The sequence below is a fragment of the Columba livia genome, chromosome 4 (assembly GCF_036013475.1).
Source record: "Columba livia isolate bColLiv1 breed racing homer chromosome 4, bColLiv1.pat.W.v2, whole genome shotgun sequence".
In the NCBI taxonomy this organism is placed as follows: domain Eukaryota; kingdom Metazoa; phylum Chordata; class Aves; order Columbiformes; family Columbidae; genus Columba; species Columba livia.
This window is the reverse complement of record NC_088605.1, coordinates 19,764,140-19,786,775: the sequence shown is the minus strand read 5'-3', so window position 1 is coordinate 19,786,775 and position 22,636 is coordinate 19,764,140. Positions and strand designations below refer to the sequence as shown.

Genomic DNA, 22,636 nt, shown 5'->3' with positions numbered 1-22,636 from the left:
TTTGCCCGGGTCCTTTGCCTCCTGACCACCTGCACGTAGACACACGCTGGGATTTTAATGACCTGCTAATTGAAGTGACTTGAGCACATGCCATTCTTATAGCCCTTCTGCTGCTGCTGCAGTTCCTTCTGGTACCTCCACTCCCAGACAGCCCCATTCATACTGGTCTTAACATGTCTATTACAATTCTCCAAAATTTCAGCAATCACCGACCACGGCAAAAAACTACAGAAATTACAACCCTGTGCAAAACAAAGCAGAGAAACTGTTTCAGTGCACAGCGGAACTGCACAGTATTGTAAGGCAAGAAGTAAACTAACCAGAATTTGGCCACAGGTTATAAACAGGTTGTCTTCTGATATTAGTTTCTTTAATAGTCTCCTAATAAGACCATATGCATTCCATGTTATCTCTCTCAAGCGATTACTATACATTGAAAAAGTTCTAGAAAATAAATTAACTTAGAAGACGTTTATTTCTAGGTGCCACAAAAAAATCCAGAACACTGATCTGCTTTACTCACTAGCTCATCTTCCTGCCTTAATACTTTAAAAAAATAAAACAACTAGAAATTAGAGTGGATATTATGTTCTTTTTTTCATGCAACTTATCAAGGTAACATCACCTCAAAATTAATACACAGTATTTGGAAACCATAGTGCCCACTGATGCCTTCCATCCTCTTTCTCCATTTCAATATTCTGAACATCACCAGAGTAGCTGGAACATTAAGTCTAGTACAGATTAGCCGTGAGAGAGGGGAACTTCACAAACACCACACTTTTCTAGAAGAGAAAGCAAAAAGCATTGTCTGTTTGCTCCTAGTCTAGCAGGATTCCACTACGAAGGCAACAGGGTTAATTCAACATATGGAAAGAGAAAGTTTATTGTTCTTCAGATTACTGCAACATTTGAAAGCACCGGTCTTTGTGCCACCCCCAGGAAAATGTAGTAAAATAAATACATGACCAGATGAACCAATACCTTACCTTTGCCCCTGCAGGTCTCATCTGTAGTGGCTGTTGAAGAGAAGATTTCCAGTGTACCCGAGGGCAAGTGTTCATCTTCATTACAGAATTAACATGTGAATTCTCTTGAGATTTACAGGAAGCAAAATCAATCTCTAAAGACTTTAATAAGTAATTTAAGAAGAAAAAATGTACAGGGAAAAATGATTGCAGCTCTAAATCTGTAAAAGAATCACTAGGGTGAGCAAAAGAGGATTTTCCAAGTAACTTTGGAAGAAGGCCTTGAACCCGACTTTCTCAGGCAGCCAGAATGTACCCTTATCTCCAGATTGTAGAATCAAACATTCTTAAGTCAAGGAAATAAAGAATTGGTGTGTTCAAAGCAGAACAGACCCAATTATACGCTAAAAGAACTCCAACACCAGATCCAATAAGCAACAGCTCTACTGACATGGGACAGAATTTCTTCTGTATGACAGTAAGAGAATGGATTTGAAATCCATTTATTTCCTATATAGGCCCTAAGTGGTTCTTTCCTTTTTTCTCTTAGTAAGAAGAGGCTCACTCTAGGAGGTAGCACTCCTGGTGAGAACTGTAAGAACTAAACTTGATAGGACTCTTTATTTATCATCTAAGTTAAGTATGAGAACAGCATAAAACCACTCAAAGTCCTCTGATTCACAGGAGCAGGCGTGACTACATGATTTGCACAGAGCTGCCAGCAGAGCTGTAAAACTGCCATCCAGGAGCAGTAGCCGTGTAATAGCCCCTGGGGGAAGAACGTCTCAACACACACACTACTTCTGTATCTCGTTATAACTTCAACCTTGGACTTTGCTGGCACCAGTGGTCTCCAGACTGATTTGCTACGAGCTCTATTACTTAAACTAGAGGTGTAGTTAAATACATTTTATCACCTACAAGTGGCATTTCTTCTCTTCCACTTACACAGGTTCTTCCACATTGACATTCTCCATAGAGATCACTATGTCATTTTGCTTCTCCGTCCTTGAAACTCACCCTGTGGCAATTCCTTTCATCCTCCCTCCTCATTCATATGCATTCTTCTTACTGCTTATTATAAAGTGATCTATGGTGAAGTCTTCCTACCCCTGTCCAAAATGTCCTTCTTAGATTGCTACCATTGCCCCATGGCACAAGATCAGCCAACTCTTCTGCTAAACCAGCTTGTGAAGCAAGAAATTAGAGTCACATCTCGAAGAGCCACAGCTAGTTTAGGGTAGCAAGAGAATCCTTCTCGGATATTACTGCAGTATGTAACAAGACACATGAGCCAATTTTTACAAGAGATATTAACACAGGCCACAGAAACTTACTAAAGAACTTAAGCCCCTATGTAGATGGCTTTCGAATTCTCACAAGGTTCACATGTAGCCTTAAAGCTTTTCAAGTAGGATTTTCCAAAGCCAAGCAGCATTAGGACCAACCGTAGGTATTGTTACAAAAATACACATCCCTTCTCCCCTCTACAAAAAGAAACAGTTAACTAAAGCAAGCTTTTGTTCACTATTTCTCTCCATCAATCTCCTGCCTTTTTGAGCAGCTGGAGAGGTCATTTGTGAAGGCAGGTGCGAGTGTGCAATGAAATCTATGTAAGTGTGAGGAAACGGTCCCAGGGCCCGGCCAGGCTGTGAGGCAGAACAGCACCAGCTGGAGAGAGACTGAAGTAAAAACTCAGCCACATGGCAAGTCTTCAAGTCACGAAGATCAGGCAGGAAACACATGGACGAAAGGGCTAGATAAAGGATTACACAAGGCAAACAGCAGGAAATAAAACCAAAGCTGCCCAAGATCTTTAAAAAACTAGAAACGCCACATACAAAACAGGTGGACATTAAAAAAGCTGCAGCAACAAATGATTCTTAGAGACCTAAAGATTAGTATTACAAAGAGTGGGTTGTGTGCACACTTTCTGAGAATATAAAAGGTTCTTTTGACTCCAAAACTATTAAGAATGAGAACTCGCAGCAGAAAAAGGCTGAATGAGCTTGCAGTTAGCATTAAAAAAGGATGATGAAGAAGAGATCAAAGTGGCAAGTGAGATCATCAGATCCACACAGCACCAAAATCCTGCAAAACTTCTAAATCAAGTATTTCCTATTACCCTTTTGAAAACAGATGCATAAGCACATTACTGACACATTTATTATTACAGAAATCTAGTACCAAAATAAAAATAAGTTTGATAGGAGAAATCAGCAATGCATTCAGAAGCACTGACCTAAACTTGCGCATTCATACTATTTCACTGTGAAATGTAGACAGTGCACATGCACTTATCCAAGCCAGAAGCAAAACTCCCATTGACTCAAGTACATCCAAGAAAACCTCTGGGAGCTTTCTGAAGGCCTTGCCCCTGTGGCATAGGGCACACCTGCTCTTAGCACACATTTAGAAACAATTATGGACAGCATAGATCAGATTTCCATATGCCCACAGACTAAAACTACTTAGCAGAAAGCACAGCAAAACAATTGTTTCTAATCACTCTAGTGTGACAATTCTTTAATTCAGATCAGAAGCAAAAGTTTCCTGGAAGAACACAAGGCCAGGCTTAAGCTGAGTGGGTTCTGCTGCAGCAGTAATTTCTCATGAAGAGAAACTTACTCTACATAGAAAATCCACAATGCTTTTGAATGGGTATTTCTGCCCCTCCTGTCCTACAGCTTCATTGTGCCTTCAACCATGAGCGTTCAATGAGATGAGCATTAGATGAGAACGCTGAACAGCAAGCAGCTTTCAAGGACCTTGGTAAGGAAGGGAAAAAGTAAGAAGTCTCTCTCAAAGCTGTAGAGCCTTGTTTACAACCACCATCCCCAAACAGTCCAAAAACTTCAGTTTAAAAACCTGCTACTTAAAAATGGCATATCTCAAAACGAGAGAAAGAGGATAAGCCTAACTTCTGATTTTTGTAATGCCAAATAGCAATTTCAGGAGATGTATTTAGCTTTGAAGCACAGAATGGATCACATGCATAAGACCTGATCCTCATCACGATACAAGGTACCCTCACTGTTCTGAAAGATGATCATGCATTAGCAGCATTGTTCATTCAGAGAGCTGAGTTTTAAGCTAGCAAGGAAGAACACTTTACATTTCTAAAACACTTTTTCTAGCTTCTAGCACTACACCATTCCTACAGCAATATATGAGTTAGCAAGAACATGATTATGCTGAAGCCTATGCACGACATACAATATGACATCAAAATAAAAAAATATACTCTCTGTTGTAACTTTTCATTACAAAAATACCAGATGGAGAAGACAGACCTTCAGGAACAATCTCACAGAAACTAGGAAGGCTGAGACATGGAAACATTTGACAAAACACATACACAAATGTTGCACTGGGGACTAAAGAACTGCACAGATGGAAATAATGTATTACTGAGGATAGATGTCAGACTTTTAAAAAGCATGTATTCAAGTAACAGCTGCTCAGTTTTGTTGTCTAACCAGTCTTACGCTGACCTGCAAGCTTGTTGTTGGTCATATACACTGACATTTCAACTCTGCAGGAAGCTTTTGTACCCATTACTAGAACATGAAATCTGAGAAGAAAAGAATTCAGTCCTGAGTTTGTTTTCACATACAAGTTCATTTTTTCTTAATAACAGCATTCAAGACTGAACAGGTCAGCTACAAAACATCAGTTGGTATTTCTTCTTCTCCTCGCCTATAAAAAAATGCAAATGGAAAAGCTCTCAAGGAAGTGTAGTTCATACCAAACCATGTGTCAGACAAAAAAGGGTCAAATAAACGTGATCTAGAACACATACAGTCTTTGCTGAGAAGCAATACAGAATTCTGACACACAACACCCTACTACAGCTGCCTGAATAGGTACAGTATACATCATCTCAGCAGCCTGAAGTTAGATGACAGTCTTGTCCCTTTACCAGCATAAAAGCCTATGTCAAGGATCCAGACTTGCTTCCTGTTCTTCAGTTTCATCAAGTAGTTCTTCAGCAGATGCACCACACACATTGTCCTGGTTGTCGGCGGACTGATTTTGCTCATCAGGTTCCCCAGCTGCAATCTGAGTTGTTTCTTCTTCCTCTTCTTCCTCAACTTCCCCATCATCCTCTACATCCATCTCAAACACCCTCACATGACGGAGATTTGAACTTAGCTACAGAGACAGTAAGAGATATGGAAACATTATTAATGAATAAATAAATAAAAGCACCAATATAATTGTAAATGTTAGCTAACAGCTCTGAAAATAGCCTTTATCTTTGAAATGGAGCTCTCAAGGAAATTAGCAACTTTTTAATTGCTCTGCAGGCTGAAAAGTAAAGCAAGATCTATTAACTTCTGTTAAAGTTTTTCCATGTTGTGTTTTGAGAGAGGTATGACTGTATCCTGACACACTTATAACAGATTTTGAGACAATAATATATTTGTTAAAAAAAAAGTTTTGATAAATCTCACTAAATTAGCGAAAATGGGTTATCACTCTCACCAGTCATACCATGTTTTCTTTAGTAGTTTACAGGCTTGTTCACAGACACTGTACTTACCACACAGGAAACTTTTCTAATGCCATTTACAGAAACATACTGAGCTTTCATATTCTCCAGCACTCTCCACTGATTCTCCAAGAAAACAGTACGTGTGGGTATCTCATCACTTTGCTCATCCAGCCTGCAAATGGTAAGAAGAAAAGCACAAAGACAGTACATAAGAAACAATGCCAGTACTAAGAAAAACCTCAGTCAGTCTAGTTTTTTTATGTCTACGTTTTATTATATGATATGCAACAAGCAGACAAGCATTTGAAACCATCAGAACATCGCTGCAGATACTCTGGAGCGGGGGATCCAAATGTGGAGACACAGCATGTTTCAACTGAGGTAAAATATCACAGCAAGTGAGGAGGAGGTTGTAAAGCCTGATCTTCCCCTAAGTAACAGCTACAGCAGGAGGATGAGGATGGCCATCCTTCAAACCTCTCTTCTGCAACAAGAGGAGTTTCTGAACAAAGTTCTGGAGGTGATGCCTCCACTTACAGAGATGTTTGGCCTCCATGACCTTTCAAAGATGTATCACTTGAGTTCACTCCCACTCACAGGGATTCTACGAAGGAACTCCCAGCCTATTACAGTGGCCAGGATTAGTCTGAACTTGAACTGTTCATTTTTCAAGACACAATCTCTTTGTGGCACAAAAAAAATATTTGCGGTTCAGCATGGCTCTTTATTTTGAGGTAAAAATGTATCTTAAGCAATCCACTAGAAAGGCACAGGGAGAAAAAAGAAAAAGCAGGTGAGGCACAACAACTAAAAGATTAGATTCACTGCCTGAACTACATTGGCAATTTGTGTGTGTGTGTTCACTTCCCCCGATGCTCTCCTCTCTCTGTGCCAACACAGAGAGGCATCAATTCTGATGTTTCAAGGCTAACCTGACAATAGTTCTAAGTGTGACTGCCAGGGTGAAAATGAAGAAATATCTACGTATCCTTATTACAAGGCAGAGGTATATGAGAAAATATGCTGAAAGCATCCTAAATTCAACTATTCTGAGCAGCAAAGTTAGCATTCTCTGAAGAAAAGATTTCTGATTCTACAGGATGTCTTCAATTGGTCCTCCCATTTCATTTCACTTCATTTCATCTCATTTCATGTACACAAATAGTATTCAGTCTCAAAAAAACCAAACCCAATCCTGACCCAGCCCTCAAAAAAACACAAAACAAACTGTTCAGGAAGCTTCCATCTCCTTACCCCACTCTTACTGGCACAAAAAGAGTTTTCGTCTTTAAAATATTTACGCACACAAAGCATGAGTAACTGTACACAATTAGAACATTTGCTTAATCTGCCTTTCAGTTCTGCATTCTCAGACTTGCTCAAAGTTTTTCAGCACCTTTTAGTAGAATCCCAGATAAATTCCCTGTCTTGGTCTTCATCTGTGTACACTGAAGATAAAGGCAGCTGAGCCAAGACTCTCTCCTTCCCCTCTTGTTCCACACTCTCCTTCAGGACTACAGTTACGGTTTCATCATCATAGAAGTGTGCATCTAAACAACTGTAGCACCTGTAAGAAAAGAATTTAGAAAACATCAAGGAATAAAAATGAATACAAAACTAAAATATTTTCACATTGCATAGCATTCATATTAAAAACTATTCGGTAGTTAACAGTGAGTTTTACTGTAAATGATAAAAAAAAAGTGAACCATGCAGCTAAGACACTGAAAGACAGCCATAACCACAGCAGCCTCCTGTATCATGCAGGAAAAATGATTCTTAAGGGCAAAAGAAAAAAAGCAAACCATACACACATTAAAAAAAAAAAAAGGATTTTTTTTTTCCCCTTTTCAAGTGAAATGAAAGAAACAGTAAACACACAAACACCAAAGAAAATATAGAAACACAACTGAAGGTAATGAGGGCAACCCCATCTGGCCTTTCTACATGAAAAGGATGAGCTTAGTCTGCCGTGCCTTCTAACATGCCTTCATTCAGGTGTATCAAGTCTCACTCCATCTTAAAGAACATTACAGATACAAGCAAGAGCTGTTTCCAAGTAGCTTCATTTCTTGAACATGTTCTACAGCTCTAGTTTTCATCTAGAAAACTAAATTTACTTGACTTTGAGATGAAGTGCAAAGTAGGACTCCCACAGTCCTGCAGCTTCATTCACCTGTGCCATTTCTTACAGCCTGACTCACCCAGGGACTACAAACTGGTCCAGCGACTGCAGTAATAACTTGCAGGTTAAAAGCCAAACTATAATACCTGAGAAGTTAGCTTAATGTAAAATAAACAGTAGAAAACATGGTCTTCAGTTTAGCAATCTGCAATTCTAGAAGAAAAATCAAATATACTGACCTGGAGTCTGAGCTCTCACTTATACTGTTGTTCAAGAAGTTTCCAAAATCTACTGCAAGAATTCCATTACTGACAGACCTAGAAGAACAGTGTTCATTAGCTCAGTGACTAACTTATTTTCCATTCACAGAGAATCCAAAATCTCCAACAGCAACTGCAGTGAGAGATGGTGTAAGCCTGTCTGAGTGTAAGACAATACACAGCTACTTCCCAAAGTGATGTAACTGATGGATGGGAACCTTTCGATTTCTTCTGTCGCTCAGCAAAACATGACTAATGGAATCAAACGGGAAACTGGATCTGGCTTGTGGGATGCAGTTCTTCTTTGCTGAACTCAATTGTCCTAGTCTCAGGTCCGTTACGTTACTTGCTACTCAAATCTACAGAAAACAAGTTTAGACTGTTTTATCAATGTGGGAGGAAATAGGATGGAAAATACACCACAAGGCTGTAATTTTGTCATCAGCAGCTCTCAACTGGAAACACAAAGGATGGATTCACCATCTGTTTTCTTCAGCAGTAAAACTGCTTTAAAAATTTCCACCCCTATCGCAGTTCCTTATCTCCTCAAATTAATTTACAGAGATTATAAAAATCAGTATTTTACATAGAGGAGGAGTTTTTGTTGTTTACTAAACGCAGGACATTTCAGTGCTCCCACTGACAGAATGCATCCTACACAGTTGCATCAGCACAACTAGGCAGTGACAAACTGCATCTTGGACACACAAACTCCTGTAGGTACGAAAAACTACACCCTAAAGAGGTGTAGTCTATTTGTTGCACCTTCATCCACCTCCCATTTTTCCTTAGAATATTAAGTTACAGGCTGCAAAGGATTAATCATGAATATTTACAGTAAGACAAAGCAATGCTGAAAGCATGATTCCCTGTAATTTTTCACAAGTTTGCACAAACAAGTTAATTCTGGGAGGAGAAAAACTAAGGGAGCCTGATTTTTTTTTATTAAGCCTAAAATCATCATGGGTCTGTGAATCAATTTCTGAATCAACACAAACTCCTGCTGTTTTTTCCTGCCATGCCTCCTAATTTTCTCTAGTATCCAAAAAACCTTGTTTTCATGCTGCTCCTTCCTTCTTTTTACAAAAAGATTAAAATTGTAATTGTCTCTCTACGCATGTGCGGAAGCTCACAAACCACTTCTCTCTTTCTGTCTTACCTGGAAGTATCAGTATGTCTCCTCAGAATGTGTATTTTAGAAACAGAATTTTCTAATATGGTGAAGAGAACATAATGTATATTGGATGTTTTGTCATTCCACCTGTAAGGCGGGAGAAGGAAATAAAAAATTAGTTCATATTTTAATAACTGGTAAGTAACACAGAACAAGAAACAGCAGCATACTTACAGAAATGGTAGTTTAAATAATTGAGGTGTGGAATCTTCACTGAAAAGGAAAAAACAAGCCAGTTTATAAAATGCTACTGAAATTTTGTACAATTGAGCTTTAGAAATAATGTAAAGCAATACCTTTGAGAAGTTTTGTAAAGAGACATGCAGACTGCTTGATGCACTGACTTCCCAATGACATCCTAACAAATATAATCAAAAAATGCAGAAAGTTATTCAATATTATACAGCTTTTTAAGACAAAAAACAAACAAACAAACACACCTGAGTACATCTAAAAGAAAAATCCACCAATGTTTCTGCTGGAATAAACATCCCTCATGCAAACACTAGTGCCACTTGATACGCTTGTTTCATGTTTCTCCTTAATGTATACACTAACATATTGCTGACTAACACAGGTACCTAGCACATCCAGCTAATTAATCTTAAGAATACATCCCAATAATGTGGGAACAGAAGACAGAAAACAAAAAATCCCCCATTATGCTCAAAGGCTTGAGACATCCTGGCACTGGTGAAGCTTCACTACCTGCTGCCACCTAAGTTGTGGGCACTCAAAGGCAAAAGATTAAGACTTCAGGCCTTACTAAGCATGACCACTATTTCCAGTTGACTGCTACCCCTAAAAGAAAGTTACCACTTAAATAATGAAACTTACCGCTGGCTTTTGTAAACACTGATCAATGACCCCTTCCATTTGCCTTTTGACAAAATGTAGTGACTTCTCAGGATAGTAGGGAAACAGAAGTGGACTTTCTGCAAACAGATAAAGTTAAATTTTAAAAATGCTTGTATCTCTTTAAAAGAAAGTTTAGTACACTGCTGCGACAGTGACAACTTGGAATGGGGCCAGTGGAGGGTCAGTAGGATGATCACAGGGCAAGATGTGCTTTATGAGAAGCTGAGGGGGCTGGGTTCATTCAGCCTAGAGAAGCGAGGGCTAACAAGGAGGAACCTGTTGGTCTCTTCATGTGCCTAAGGAAAACATAATTTTCAAAGCCGCACACAGAGAGAGAAGATGTAAGAGTCACAAGCTCCAGCAAGGGAAATTCCAATCAGATATAAAGAAAAAAGGGCTGGTTAGTGACTCCATCAGGGTGCCCAGAGGGGTTGCAGGGTCTCTACCCTTGCAGGCGTAGAGGACTCAACTGCACAAAGCCTTGAAGCAACCCAGCCTGGCTTCAAAATTAGCCCTGCTTTGCTTGGATTAGGTGACTGACTAAATTATTCCCTGATTATAAATTCTAATTCAAGCAACTAACTGCATTACAATACAAAAAGAGATAAATGAATGAGAAATGGAGGTCTGCCTGCCCCTTCTTCAGCTTTTCTTCACAGTCCATTCAAAACTGCAAAAAGACTGAATTGCATTTACCCAAGAGCTACGAACACAGGTGTCATAAAATATCTTGTTTAATATCTTTGCAACAATTTACGTACTTTTTGTAGTAGCTATGATTTGGCTTCAATAGGACTGATTGGTTCTTATTAAATACTTTGCAAGACGACATACAGGCTCTGAGATAAATCTCGCTACTTATTTTAAGTACATAACCTGTTTCTTTTCCAATGTTTAGCCAGAAAACTGATATCAACCAAACAACAAAGTAATATAAAACACCAAAGAGTAGAAAGTGTCAATGACAGAAGTGTCAATGACACTTGTCCTATAAACCTCATAGTTCTGAGAGTGAGACAAACATCTAAATATTTGCCAAATTAATACTAACAAAACCAGTTACAATCCATGTCTACAATCACAAATCTTGGGTAGTAACAGAAATGACCAGTCAAGCAGTCTACACATATAAAGTATCAAAAATATTTTCAAAGTATGTTTAAAAATACATTTTCTAAATATGACTTTGCCAAACAAAAATGTTTCAATTTCCCCCCTTTTTATTGTATTAAATAAGCAGAAAAAGGCAGCCTACATAGCAAACTCTATTAAAGACAGCTTACACAGTGGCAGTTTTACAGTCTATGATCCTTAAAGTTAAACAAGAACCATTTTCACTATCACCTTGTTAGAATACCTTTCTTCTTTTTCACCACTAACTAACAAAATAGTCTCAGACTACAGTCAAAGAGAACAAGTTAGGACACTTCCCCCAGGTATGACCTGAGTGTAAACATTACTTCCTCCAACTGGAATTAATATCTCCTAAAACAGATGTCTCTTGGGATTTCTTCCAAGCCAACACTTCTGAGACTGGTACCTAAAAGATAGGAAACTCCTAATACCCAGAAAATGGTAGTTGATTGGGTAAGCAGCTACATAAAACTGTGAAAAATAACAAGGCCCATTTATTTTATTCTACTCAGATGGAGACCCATGACTAACACTATGAAAATAACACATAAGCAGGAAAAAACACAGATTACTCTTCTACATTTGTTACAGTCTATGTATATCTCTAGTTCACTTTTACTTTTTACTAAAGCACATGTTACCTTTAAGATGAGTACTATTTTTAAGAAAGTTAAACCACTGGTTTCCCTCTGTATTAGGTGGTGACACAAGGTCATCATCTTCATCTTTCAAGTACTAGAAAAGAAATAGGTCTTTGTAAGACTGCATTTTAAGAATAAGGGACATTAGAACTGACCTCCAATACTGCCCCGTACGAGTCTGTTACACATTTATTTTTAATTTAACTCCCTACTCTTAAAACTAAATATTCTACCCCTTCTTGAAACAATAAGAAAAATCAACTACTAAGATCACATAGTGATGTTTCCATAATAAACTGATTTTTATATCAAGTTTAGTGCATAAATGTTTTGAAATCCAGTGATTAATGGCATAAAGACAAACACATTTCAGTTTTACATTACTGTTGCTAGCTGTGAAGAAGTACCATCCTTTTCTTAAAAATACAACATCTGTAAGAAAAAACTATATTTTCAAACGCTCTTTTTCATAATAATAGTGTAAAATGATTAAAATACTGTCATCTACCATTACTGGAATGTGGAACACAGAGCAAAAGGGACAGAGAAGAAAAGTGGGCACAGCTTTAAAAGCTTCTCCATCTGAGGATTTCATCATTTACTCTTTTCCCACTTACTCCCTAGTTCTTTACCTGGCCAACTCTCTCCACATTGAAGTATTTTCCTTTACGATTGTAAAGTTCTGGTGCCTGAAAAAATAACAGAAACAAAACCATTATTTAAACCCAAAGTTAATGAGAAAAAGATGATTGAATTATTTTATTGCAGGATTTTTCTGATTAAATTCTTGGCAGCAAAAATACAGTCAGATGCTGTATTTGGCAAACCAATATAACTTACCTCATTGAAGTGTTCAGTTAGAAAATCAGCAACAAACGTGATATCTTTTTGAGTCATCTAAAAGAAAAAAAAAGAAAATAAGTGAGAAAAGAAAAGGATAAGAAATACATTTCAAAGAGGATAGAACACCTGTTTTGTAACTATCTCCCTCGACCTCCTAGTTGTGCTCCTGCCCAGTCTGCATCCACCAGTACCACAAAGTCCATCTCACAGAGCTGCTCCCTGGCAGCTGGGGCCCTGTGGGGCCACTGCAGGGGGTTACTCTGCCCAGGACCGAACCTCATATTCATCCTTGTTGAACTTCAGGAGATGCCTGTCTGTCCATTCCACCAAGCTAATCTATTGCCCTCTGGAAGATACCTCTGCACTGGACCGCAGGAACTGGTTCACCCAGCGTGACGGTGTCAGTAAACCTGATGCAGGTGTATTCACAGAATCACGGAATGGCTGGGGTTGGAAGGGATCTCTGGAGATCATCTCCTCTAGTGGGGCAGTGGCAAAGATGTTAAAAACCCACTCCTCTTAACTTAGTAATTTAGGGCATCTAAATAGCTGCTATACACAGAGGTCTGGCATTCACATACAGTTTGCTAAAAAGAGTAGTATTGACAAAGAAACTGAAAAAGTAATTCATGCGAGACAGCATATTAGTCTGTATCTGCAGGCACCAACTTTCTGACAGGAATGACACAGACGCTACCCTTTAAGTTTTGGAACAAAAATAAACCTTTAATCTTGCCCTCTAAGTCAAGCAGAATACCAAATATACCACAATTTATTAGAAAATGTTACTATTACCTTGTTCAGCTCTGGAAGCACATGATCTTCTGACATCCTCAACATGGCTGAGGGAAAAATAATATTTTTTACTGCATCAATATTAATATGTTTTCCTAATATTCTTAATTTTCAATGTCTACGCAATAAGACACTGTTGATAAAATAGGAAAGTAATTTGTCAGAAGCAAGAGAGTCTGGAAGGAAGAATATGAATTGAGACTGAAATTAAGCCTCACTTGCATCCACTAGCTTACAATACAAATCCTGGAGAATTTTTATCTTTAATATTTTCCAATATTGCATCATACCCTCTACAAGACAGAGATAAGGTTATTATAAAGAGTTCATAAGAATTTATTCTTGTACATACAAAGAGCAATAAAATGGATGTATATAAAATACACAAATACTGTCATGCCCAGAGAATTGCACAGAAGTAATTTTAGATCAGTGAGGCTTAGATAAGCAGTTCTCTGTTTAGTTTCAACACAAGTAAACACAGCAAACATTTAAATCAAGTTCTCATGTTATGACAGAGAACTCTGACAGTTTTGCTTTCTCCAATTTTTAGAATTAAATTTACTATATTCCTGCTAGTTAGTGCTAAAACTGGATTTATGGTGCTATTACAGTATCTGGTAAGACTACTTGTAATTCTAAAAAGACCAATTAAAAATTATAAACCTATTAATAAACGCTTTATAAAAACAAGTAGGGTAAAATAGTGTTCTGCACATCCCTCTAACATTTTACCTGCAGCTACCAGCTACAATTGCAATTGCTACAATTGCAGCTACCAGCTACAAGTGCATTCAGGCATTCAGGGACTGTTTACGTCTGTGGGTGACCTTACAGCTAAGCAGGTCTCCACAGGGGAAGCAAGTGACAGCGTAAAAAAAAGTAAATTTGGTGTAAACTAAAGAAAGGGCTTTAATTTCTCCAAGTCAAGATGAGGAAATTGCTCATGAAGCAGACAACAGTTTGCATTACATTACAGGATAAGTATACACAATACCCCCTGTACACACACAAAGTTCAATTGAGAACTATCAAATTTATGATCTATGTGTTTAATATTATAATTATTCTTCTAACATCAACTGCAACCTTTTAAATGCCCAGAAATTTTCTATTACAGAAATAAATAAATTATTATAACTAATATTGGCTTAATTACTTGCCGACACTTCCAATGCTTACAACACAAAACAGATAGCAGATGCTTACTATATTATCACACTTACCAACATACAGCCATCGAAAAAATGCTTTGAAGTTTTTCATACTACTGTCGATAACTCTGAGCAGGAAAAAAGAAAATAAATTACCAGATCTAAATGTCACAAGCTGCTCCAGGCTTAAGTCCCATCTTCACTAAAGAAAGGCCTGCAAGCACTATCAATTTTTTAAAAAATGCCCAGTGCAACCTCCCAAGTAAGACTGTTCTTGGGGTGTGAGTCTATGAGATGCAGTGAGACAAGGTAAAGCTCACTGCCAGCAGAGCAGCCTCACTCTCCCAACCTACTCAGTTCTCAGCCACATGCTTCCCCTAGGACACAAGACTCAAAAGGCATCTTATACATCCTCTGGACTTTATACTTACTGAAGCAGCTCATTTGCTTTCAGGATGAAAGAACCAACAGCAGTAATAGCATCTGCAAAAAGAGCCAACCATTATTAAGTTTTCAAAAGTGAAATCAGAGTGGTTAAGTAGCACAGACACTACTGTACCTTCAATTCCAGATGCATCTAATCCCAGAGACTCGTACTTTTGTTTCCATAAAGCCATTCCTTTCAATTCACTCAAGTGGTATAATAGTGCCTCAGAGCCACTAGGAAGGCAGAGCAGAGAAATATAATTGTTTAGTCAACCTTTGGATATTCACTGCTTCCTTGCATGCTCCATTTTTATCATTTAATGTGCAAAGTGGAGAGCTTTATAAGGTGGCCTGGCATATAAGACTATCACTTCACAGAAAAGCACATACTGTCCTAATGATTTTAACCACCACACAAAGCTGGTGTGAATATTTTACATATATCCTATAAACACATCACACAATAATACACAGGTGATGTGTCACAGAGATCGTTCAAAATGCTTCAAAAGTTCTCCATTACCCAAAAATAAATGAGTACATTTTGCCACGATTGCAGTCTCTGCACCAGCACATGTACATACAAAGAACCACCAATACAGCATTCTGCCTTTTAGCCATTTTATCTATAATTCATTGGACATTGTGTGACCTACCTCTGCAAATGACTAATGACCAACTTCTGTATACTGGAATAGGAAGATTCTATGGACTGACCAAGTTTTTTTAAACCCTGTTACAAACGAAATACAAGCATATAATGATGTTCCATTAACTTAACAGGACAGTGATTAAAATATATTGAAATACATTATTTTAATATGTTAAAAAGTATTAATATACCTTTACTGTCAGTTGGTTCATTAGTAATGCCTGAAGTTCCAGACTGAAGAGGGGTGGGGGAGAGAACCAAATATGCATTAATTTTGTATTTCAATATCAAATGCAAATACATGCTCAGATAAAACGACTGTAACTACCTTGCTTTGCCCCATAACAACAGCTGCATAAACTCATCCTGAACAGAAGTGGTTGTATTCTTTTCCTGTCAGTCAAAATGATTGAAATAGATCGATAAGACATTAAATCCAGGCTACCAAATAATCTTATGAACACTTCAATTAAAATAGATCAGAAAACCCACCCATATACTTGAATGTTGAAATCAGACTAGTGGCCACTGGAAATTTTCTGGTATTTTAAGTTATTTTCAGTTGTATTACCCAGTAAAAATTATAAGCAGTTTTCCATCACCAATAATCCATTTTAAAAAAGTAAATAAATTATTTTATTAGTTTGACTTCCAGCCACAGCCAGTGAACCCAAAATTTAAAGAAATCCAAGAGTATGTTATCATGGCTGTTACATAGGCTCTATTGAACTAGGTGTAAGTGCTGGGGGGCCGTTACTTAACATTTGCAGTATTCAGATTATCAACGACTGAAGTACAAAAAGCACAACCTTAAATAGAAAGACACCGATCAATAGCTGTGCAAGCTGAAAACGATCACTTGTGAATAACTTAGAATAAATAAAATAAAGAAGTATCACAATACAGTCGTGCTTGATTGTGCTCAGATATCTTTAGCGTCAGAGCACTTGACACACAATAGGTTCCAGGCTGCCTCTGAACTTAGAGATTGTTATCTGGAGGCACTATGCTTAAACAACATTAAGATATGCAGCATGTTAACGTGAACAACAGAACTACGGCAAAAAAAGTTTTTCCAAAAGAATGGTTAAGATCGCAGTACCTGTACAAACTTTGTTAGACGTGAGTCCATCTGCATCAATATTTCTTCCCACGCTTCACACATGCACGTCAATGACAACTTTATATACTGTAACACAGACACACACTTTCATGTTACTCCCTTTTTCCACCCTTCAAAACACATGCAAGAACTGGATGTTACAATACAAAGGGGAGACATCATAAATTTTCTATAAAATCTTCAGTATCAAATTCCAAGTTAGAGCTCTACATTGACTTAAAACCGACTTAAGCTTCCTACTAGAAAACATGATTTTTACTTGTGTTAAGAATATAGAAGCTATATTAAAAAGACTTCATAACACAACTGTACCTGTAACAGAGTTGAAATGTGAGTAAACTTCCGGGCCATCCGAGTTACCTCAGGTAAGTAACTTGATAATAGACTAGTGTCCAGCTGTAACAAATGAAACAAGCAACAGTTCACAGATGATTTGTCTTTTAAGAAATTTTAGACTACACAGAAGAAAAGACCGATGAGAAGGACTCACAGAAAAACTGTAATTTCTCATTTCCTTAAAGTTGATTTTAAGAGGGTAATACATGTAATTCATAAGGGCAATACATGTTTTTAATACATCTATAAAAATGCCTGATAAATTTCCTCATTTGGGAGTTGTAACAGTAACAGTTTTAAGGATGACTGTTCTGGACAGACTGCATAATCAACAGCATCACTCCTATGCCGTTGTGTTCAGAATAAAGAAAATCTGAATAAGTGTAACTTTAACTGAATAAATGAATGTCATATTTAAAGTAATATTTTAAAAGAATGCTTCAGATCATCATCATCATCATCAATCTCATCAGTGAAACTGCATGTTAACGTCATAAATCCAGAAGTTAAATTGGAGTGAATTTCAGAAAGGCTGGAAACAGACTGTGGTCCTTATGCAAATAATGGGAAAGCAAGAAAGCTACCAGAAAGTAATTTAAAAAGCAGTTTTAAATAACATTTTAAAATTACTTTACTTACCTGAAAGTATGTTATCTCTGCTTCACTGTCTGAAGAGTCTCGTATCTCTGTAATAACCGATAGTGATTTCAAATCACTAGACAAACATAGTCCACGACAAGAACCTGCCACCTGAAAAATTCCAGTTTAAAAGTTGATTAAATATTGCATTTCCCCTAAGATGTATTTAATGCTCTAACACATTCACATACAAAGAAAGCTGCATTCAACAACATGTAAAAATGAAGTGGAATATTCAGCTGTTGTTCAGGAACAAAAAGAACCTCTTTACTGTGGATTAGTGTTGAACTTTGTTTCATTTGAAACAAAATGTTAAAATCGCCAGAGCAAGAATGTCTCTCCAGCAATAACCACACAACCCAATGAAGTGAAAGAACTATTCCACTCTTTAAACTGCAGTAACCCAGTTTCACTTATGTGTAAGCATACATATATATTTTTCATTCAATTCAGCTGTAGTTTGGTATATTATGAAGAAAAAACATGGAAAGGAACGGAATGTACCCCGGTTACTGTAGCAATCTTGAACATTCCATAAGCATAAATCTCAATAAATCCTGAGCTGCCACCAAGGACAAGAGCATTAAGCCTATAAAAATAAAAGAATATGTGTTGATGAGCACACTGAAACAAATTCTAATGCATACAAATATAATTCTTAAAATTGAATTCCATCCTTTTTCTAAAGATCCTCTAAAGAATCACTGAACAGTAAGAAATACTGTACTACTGTCTACGATCCAAGAAATTTAAAAACAAAGCAAAAATATATTCACTTGGATAAGCTTAAGTACCACATATAACATATAGCCTTCAAATTCACCCCAAGAAATCATCTTCTAAGGAAAAGAAGATACGGCACAAAAAGCAGCTGCTGATAAAGGTGCAAACTGATGGAGACTTTTTTTAAAATATATTTTTTGAATTTTATCTTTGTACACGGAAAGAAGAGACATTCTGTATCCTATCTCCAGGACCCTTAAAAATAGGTTATGAATAACTTAAAAGTAAACCCACTTATCCATTATTTTATAGCTTAAGAAAAAAAGCCACAAAACCCCACATACAGAATTTACCTTACATCACCCAGAAGTTTCATAATCTCATCTGACTTTTCTTCACTGAAATACAAAACACATGATTGAGATTTATGTAGCTTGTCTCAATACCAGAAAACAAAATAAAAATAAAAAGAGAGACATAAGATGACCATTTCTTACCTGAAAATTTTTGCAGTGGTACTGTAACTGAAAACAAAATTATTATTCTCAACAATGAGCATCTGCAGAACATTAAAGACAAATAACCAAAACAATGACACATTGTACCTCCCAAAGCTTACTAGTATAATGCTTACTTTTTTGGTAGTGCCGGTAATTTAGGCAAAAGGAGATTTGATTCATCCTCAGCATTGTAAAAGGAAGTGAGAACACTGAAAAAGAAACGACTGTCTTTACCACCCAAGCTGTAGAAATGGGGGAGAATCTCTTTTTAACTTCAAAGTTACAGCATATAGTCAATATGTCACACATATTAAAGAGTTACAAGTATCAGAGGATAATCCCTTATGGGACCTTTAATAATTTAACAAATTAATAAAACAAAATTGACAATGTCTTCAAATTCCACCAAAAGAGAATATAAAGTTTGTATCTGCTGGCTCAGTACTTTGCCACCAAACCCCTCATCACCTGTAATGCAGTAACTGACTGCGGCTTTCTGTTTAAACCCTGTACAACCCTGCAGTACAACCTACCCACACTTCAAAAAAACTTCACTATAAAGAGATATTAGAGGAAGACGAAAGTGCAACACCTAATACCACATCTTTAACATGCCAGAAGGATCAGATTCCCCATAAGAGGAGATAAGTCTATCCGCATCAGGAACAGAATGCTAGAGGGATTTCAGATGCACTTATCTTCTTGCTGTTTTAAGATTGGTGTTTCCTGGAGGTGGGGATGAAAACCCCAAGTCAGGCTGACACCACCTCCTTTTTTTAATTATTGTCTTGCACTGTAATAAGGTGCATAACAGAGTTTTTTATAAGACCACAGAAACAGGGACCACGATGTCCCCCAGCTCACAAGTGCTGCTGAGAATTGTCTAACGCCACAGGGCTCATGGTCACTAGGGGCAATCTGACTTCCTGAAGCAAGAAAATTACCAGTGGGTCTGGATGTAACACCAAAGGCACATCGTGAAAGACATAAGCACCAAACTAAAGATCTTGAAAGCACAGGTGAAGAAGGATTTAAATATAATACTTATTCTGACCAACAAAATAGACAAATATAATACCATTATTATAAATAGATTTTAATAAACTAATTGATATTGAAATAAACTGGATCAGTAGCCAGGTTGTACAAGATAACACTAGATTAAGCAGCTCTTAAGAGGTGGGTGCTCAAGATCACACTGAAATTTTTATGTATAATGTAAAGAATCACAAGTCTGAGGCATGAACGTTAACAACAAGCATATGAAAAGTGTCTGTTCTAACCAAATGGAAAATTTTAGCCAAGTGGTAACAAAAAAGACATAGCTATGTAATATCATATTATTTTATATGACTGCTTGTAACAACCTAAGTATAAATTATTAGTAAGGTGGCACTACATAACCCATAATTTACTTCTAGAGTTTTTCAGACTCACCTGCTTTCCTCAGTTACTTCCATCCAGTGCATGTAAGTAATAGAGGAGTCCACGGAGAAGGAGTGCAAGCTTTCAGGTTTTTCTACATCACATAGAATAATCCGCTTCGTATCATTAAGGCCAAAAGCCAAAACTAGAGAAAGATGAGTAAAACATATGAACAGCCAACATGCAAAACTTTGCAGTTACTTTATACTGAATTAGAAAATAATGTGTCTTCAAAGCCAACTACTGCATAGAATTTTCTTTTTGTCTATTTATAGTCCTTCCAAAGTATCATATGAAACCTCCTCAATAAAATTACGGTTTGAACTCCTATCATATTTTAGGTGATAAATTTAAGTCAAAGGCATGATTCCACAATTATTTATCTACACGTTGAACTGAACACATTTCTAACACTTCCAACAACAGCTCTTATAAAGCAGAGACTTCAGTTTTTGCAGTTTTGAGGCCAAAATTACATAGAAAGAGTGCACACCAGGAAGGTTAGGGTTTTGTTACAACAAAATACAATTTAAGACTTGCAGAGCAATTTTCCCATCACCTTCTTCTGAACTTTATTAACCACAAAAGCATATGGCAAGCCAAGGCTCCCATGCTTGCTTCCTTGTAATCACAGGCAATGAGCCTAAAAAGAAGTTTCTTAAACTCTTCCTATCATAATATGTAGGTATTTTTTACCCACATCTCAAGGCAGAAGATTGTCACCATTCTCCAGCCTCTAATGAGTCAAAAAAAACCCCTAATTTCCACATTAGGCTTATTAAGCTGCTAATTTCAACATTATTTCTGCTGATAAGAAAAAGGTTGTTTTGGTCTTTTTCCTTCTCTGGTATATTATTAGAGCAATTTTAGCCTCTGAAGTTCAGCCTACGCTAAATAAGCTAAGCTCTTCAGCCAACCCTGATCAGACAGCCTCTGTACTCCCACAATAAATTCTGTCATTCAAATAAAAACATTGCACTTAGGAACTGGAATTTTTGCTATGTTGAAAGTACTGCTTTTGAAGGTATAAAGTCACCTTGCAAACCTTTCTTGCAATTGCTTTCAACAGTGTCACTAACTCCATTGCTTTGAATAACCCTACATAAAATTAAGCTACCCTTCACTTCAAACACAGCTTACTTTAAAATTTCTTTCACAGATATATATCGTTCACAGTATTATCACCACAACTTTCACTGTTTTCCAATGGGATTTTTATTGCACCGTTATATAATTGACAGTACTTTTGCCATCTGGTCTCCAAGCAAGAGCAGTCACTTCTTTTCCGGTATTTTCGTTTGGAGGCAAACTCCACACCCGTTGAAAGTTTGCAAGCCGATGAAGTAAAACCTACAAAGCAGACATGTTAAAGACAGAAAAATAAACCACATTCTCCCATCAACAGCAGTTTGTAAAGCAGTTCAAGATACACTTTTTTACCATTTGTAATAACTCTTGCATCTTACATATTTATCACCTGCTCCTCTAGTAGGTGACTCACTTCTATGTCACTTTAGAGGACAGGATGCTGTTTAGTATATAGAAACACAGAAATAAGCTGTGCCTTGTATAAGCCCACAGGCTGTAACCAGCAGGGTTACCCACAGCTCTCCAGCAGACAAACTGCAAGCACAAGTCTGTCTACACGCATGATCGCAAACAGCAGTTCCAGGCAAAAAATACCTGAAAATAGATTAATTTAAACAGGAAACTTCGTGTGCTTTAACATCCCCCAGATGCGGGCACTGAGAGTATCATCAGTGGTTTGTCTGGAAATTAGAAAGCAAAAAGGGAAGGGCAGTACGTATTGATACACTTGATTAAAAAAACCTGCTATTATTCCTAAGTGCTTGGCTTAGCTTACAAGCATTCTGCCACAGACAACAGCAAAGGCACCCCAGCGACTGCACACGAGAGGTGGCGTTTTCCCGCCTCCCGCTCAGAGCCCGCCCTGTCACCCGCGCCGCCCCGCACTCACTCACCTCCCCCGCCCGGTTGGCCAGGGCGATGAGGTCCCTCTTGGGGGACCAGGCCATGAACACCACCTCCTGCGGCAGCTGCTTCTCCCCCACCTGCCGGAACGCGGGCATGGCGGCGGGGCGCTCCGGCCGGGCGCCGGCACTCCTACCAGCGGCTGCCGAGCCCCCTTCGCCCCCGTGGGCCTCCACCGCGCCGCCGGCTGCCGGCCTCCCGCCCTCCGCTCCCGGCTTCCGGAGGCGGCGCTTCCCGCCGCGGCGCGGATTGGGCCCGGAGGGGAGCGGGGCGGCAGCGCGGGGAGGCCGGGCCAGCGCCCCGCCTGCCCGGTGCCTCTTAAGCCGGTCACGGCTCCCCCCGGCGGGGTCAGCTCGCTGCCCTCGCCCCG

General features: G+C 38.1%; 1 protein-coding gene across 3 annotated transcripts; it reads right to left on the bottom strand.

Annotated features, from left to right (window-relative positions):
- Positions 1-861: 861 nt before the first annotated feature.
- On the bottom strand, positions 862-22,502 carry ANAPC4 (anaphase promoting complex subunit 4). 3 transcript variants are annotated; one of them, XM_013372261.3, is made up of 28 exons: positions 22,257-22,502; positions 21,519-21,624; positions 20,287-20,419; positions 18,984-19,058; positions 18,847-18,873; positions 18,703-18,747; positions 18,131-18,215; positions 17,627-17,737; positions 16,964-17,047; positions 16,631-16,717; positions 15,857-15,921; positions 15,720-15,762; positions 15,533-15,609; positions 15,010-15,110; positions 14,882-14,933; positions 14,523-14,578; positions 13,297-13,343; positions 12,499-12,555; positions 12,291-12,347; positions 11,659-11,752; positions 9,863-9,960; positions 9,322-9,383; positions 9,200-9,238; positions 9,011-9,112; positions 7,831-7,908; positions 6,863-7,033; positions 5,515-5,638; positions 862-5,123 (listed from the first exon to the last, which is right to left on the bottom strand). In XM_013372261.3, exons 1-28 carry the CDS (start codon positions 22,362-22,364, stop codon positions 4,908-4,910), a joined length of 2,400 nt encoding a protein of 799 aa, XP_013227715.2. In that variant the 5' UTR covers positions 22,365-22,502; the 3' UTR covers positions 862-4,907. The 3 variants fall into 3 exon arrangements, with proteins under 3 accessions (XP_013227715.2, XP_064916735.1, XP_064916736.1); XM_065060663.1 differs by lacking the exon at positions 22,257-22,502 and adding an exon at positions 21,958-22,159; XM_065060664.1 differs by lacking the exons at positions 862-5,123; positions 5,515-5,638; positions 6,863-7,033; positions 7,831-7,908 and adding an exon at positions 8,067-8,210.
- Between the last annotated feature and the right edge of the window lie 134 nt (positions 22,503-22,636).

What these genes read in the sequence shown, in the direction of transcription:
- ANAPC4 (XM_013372261.3), bottom strand. Translation starts at nt 22,364, where the DNA reads ATGCCCGCGTTCCGGCAGGTGGGGGAGAAGCAGCTGCCGCAGGAGGTG. An exon ending in AAAGCAAATGAGCTGCTTCA is followed by an intron (nt 14,579 to 14,881) that starts GTAAGTATAAAG and finishes TTTCCTGCTCAG; the next exon opens with AGTTATCGACAGTAGTATGA. An exon ending in AAATAGTACTCATCTTAAAG is followed by an intron (nt 9,961 to 11,658) that starts GTAACATGTGCT and finishes ATCTGTTTGCAG; the next exon opens with AAAGTCCACTTCTGTTTCCC.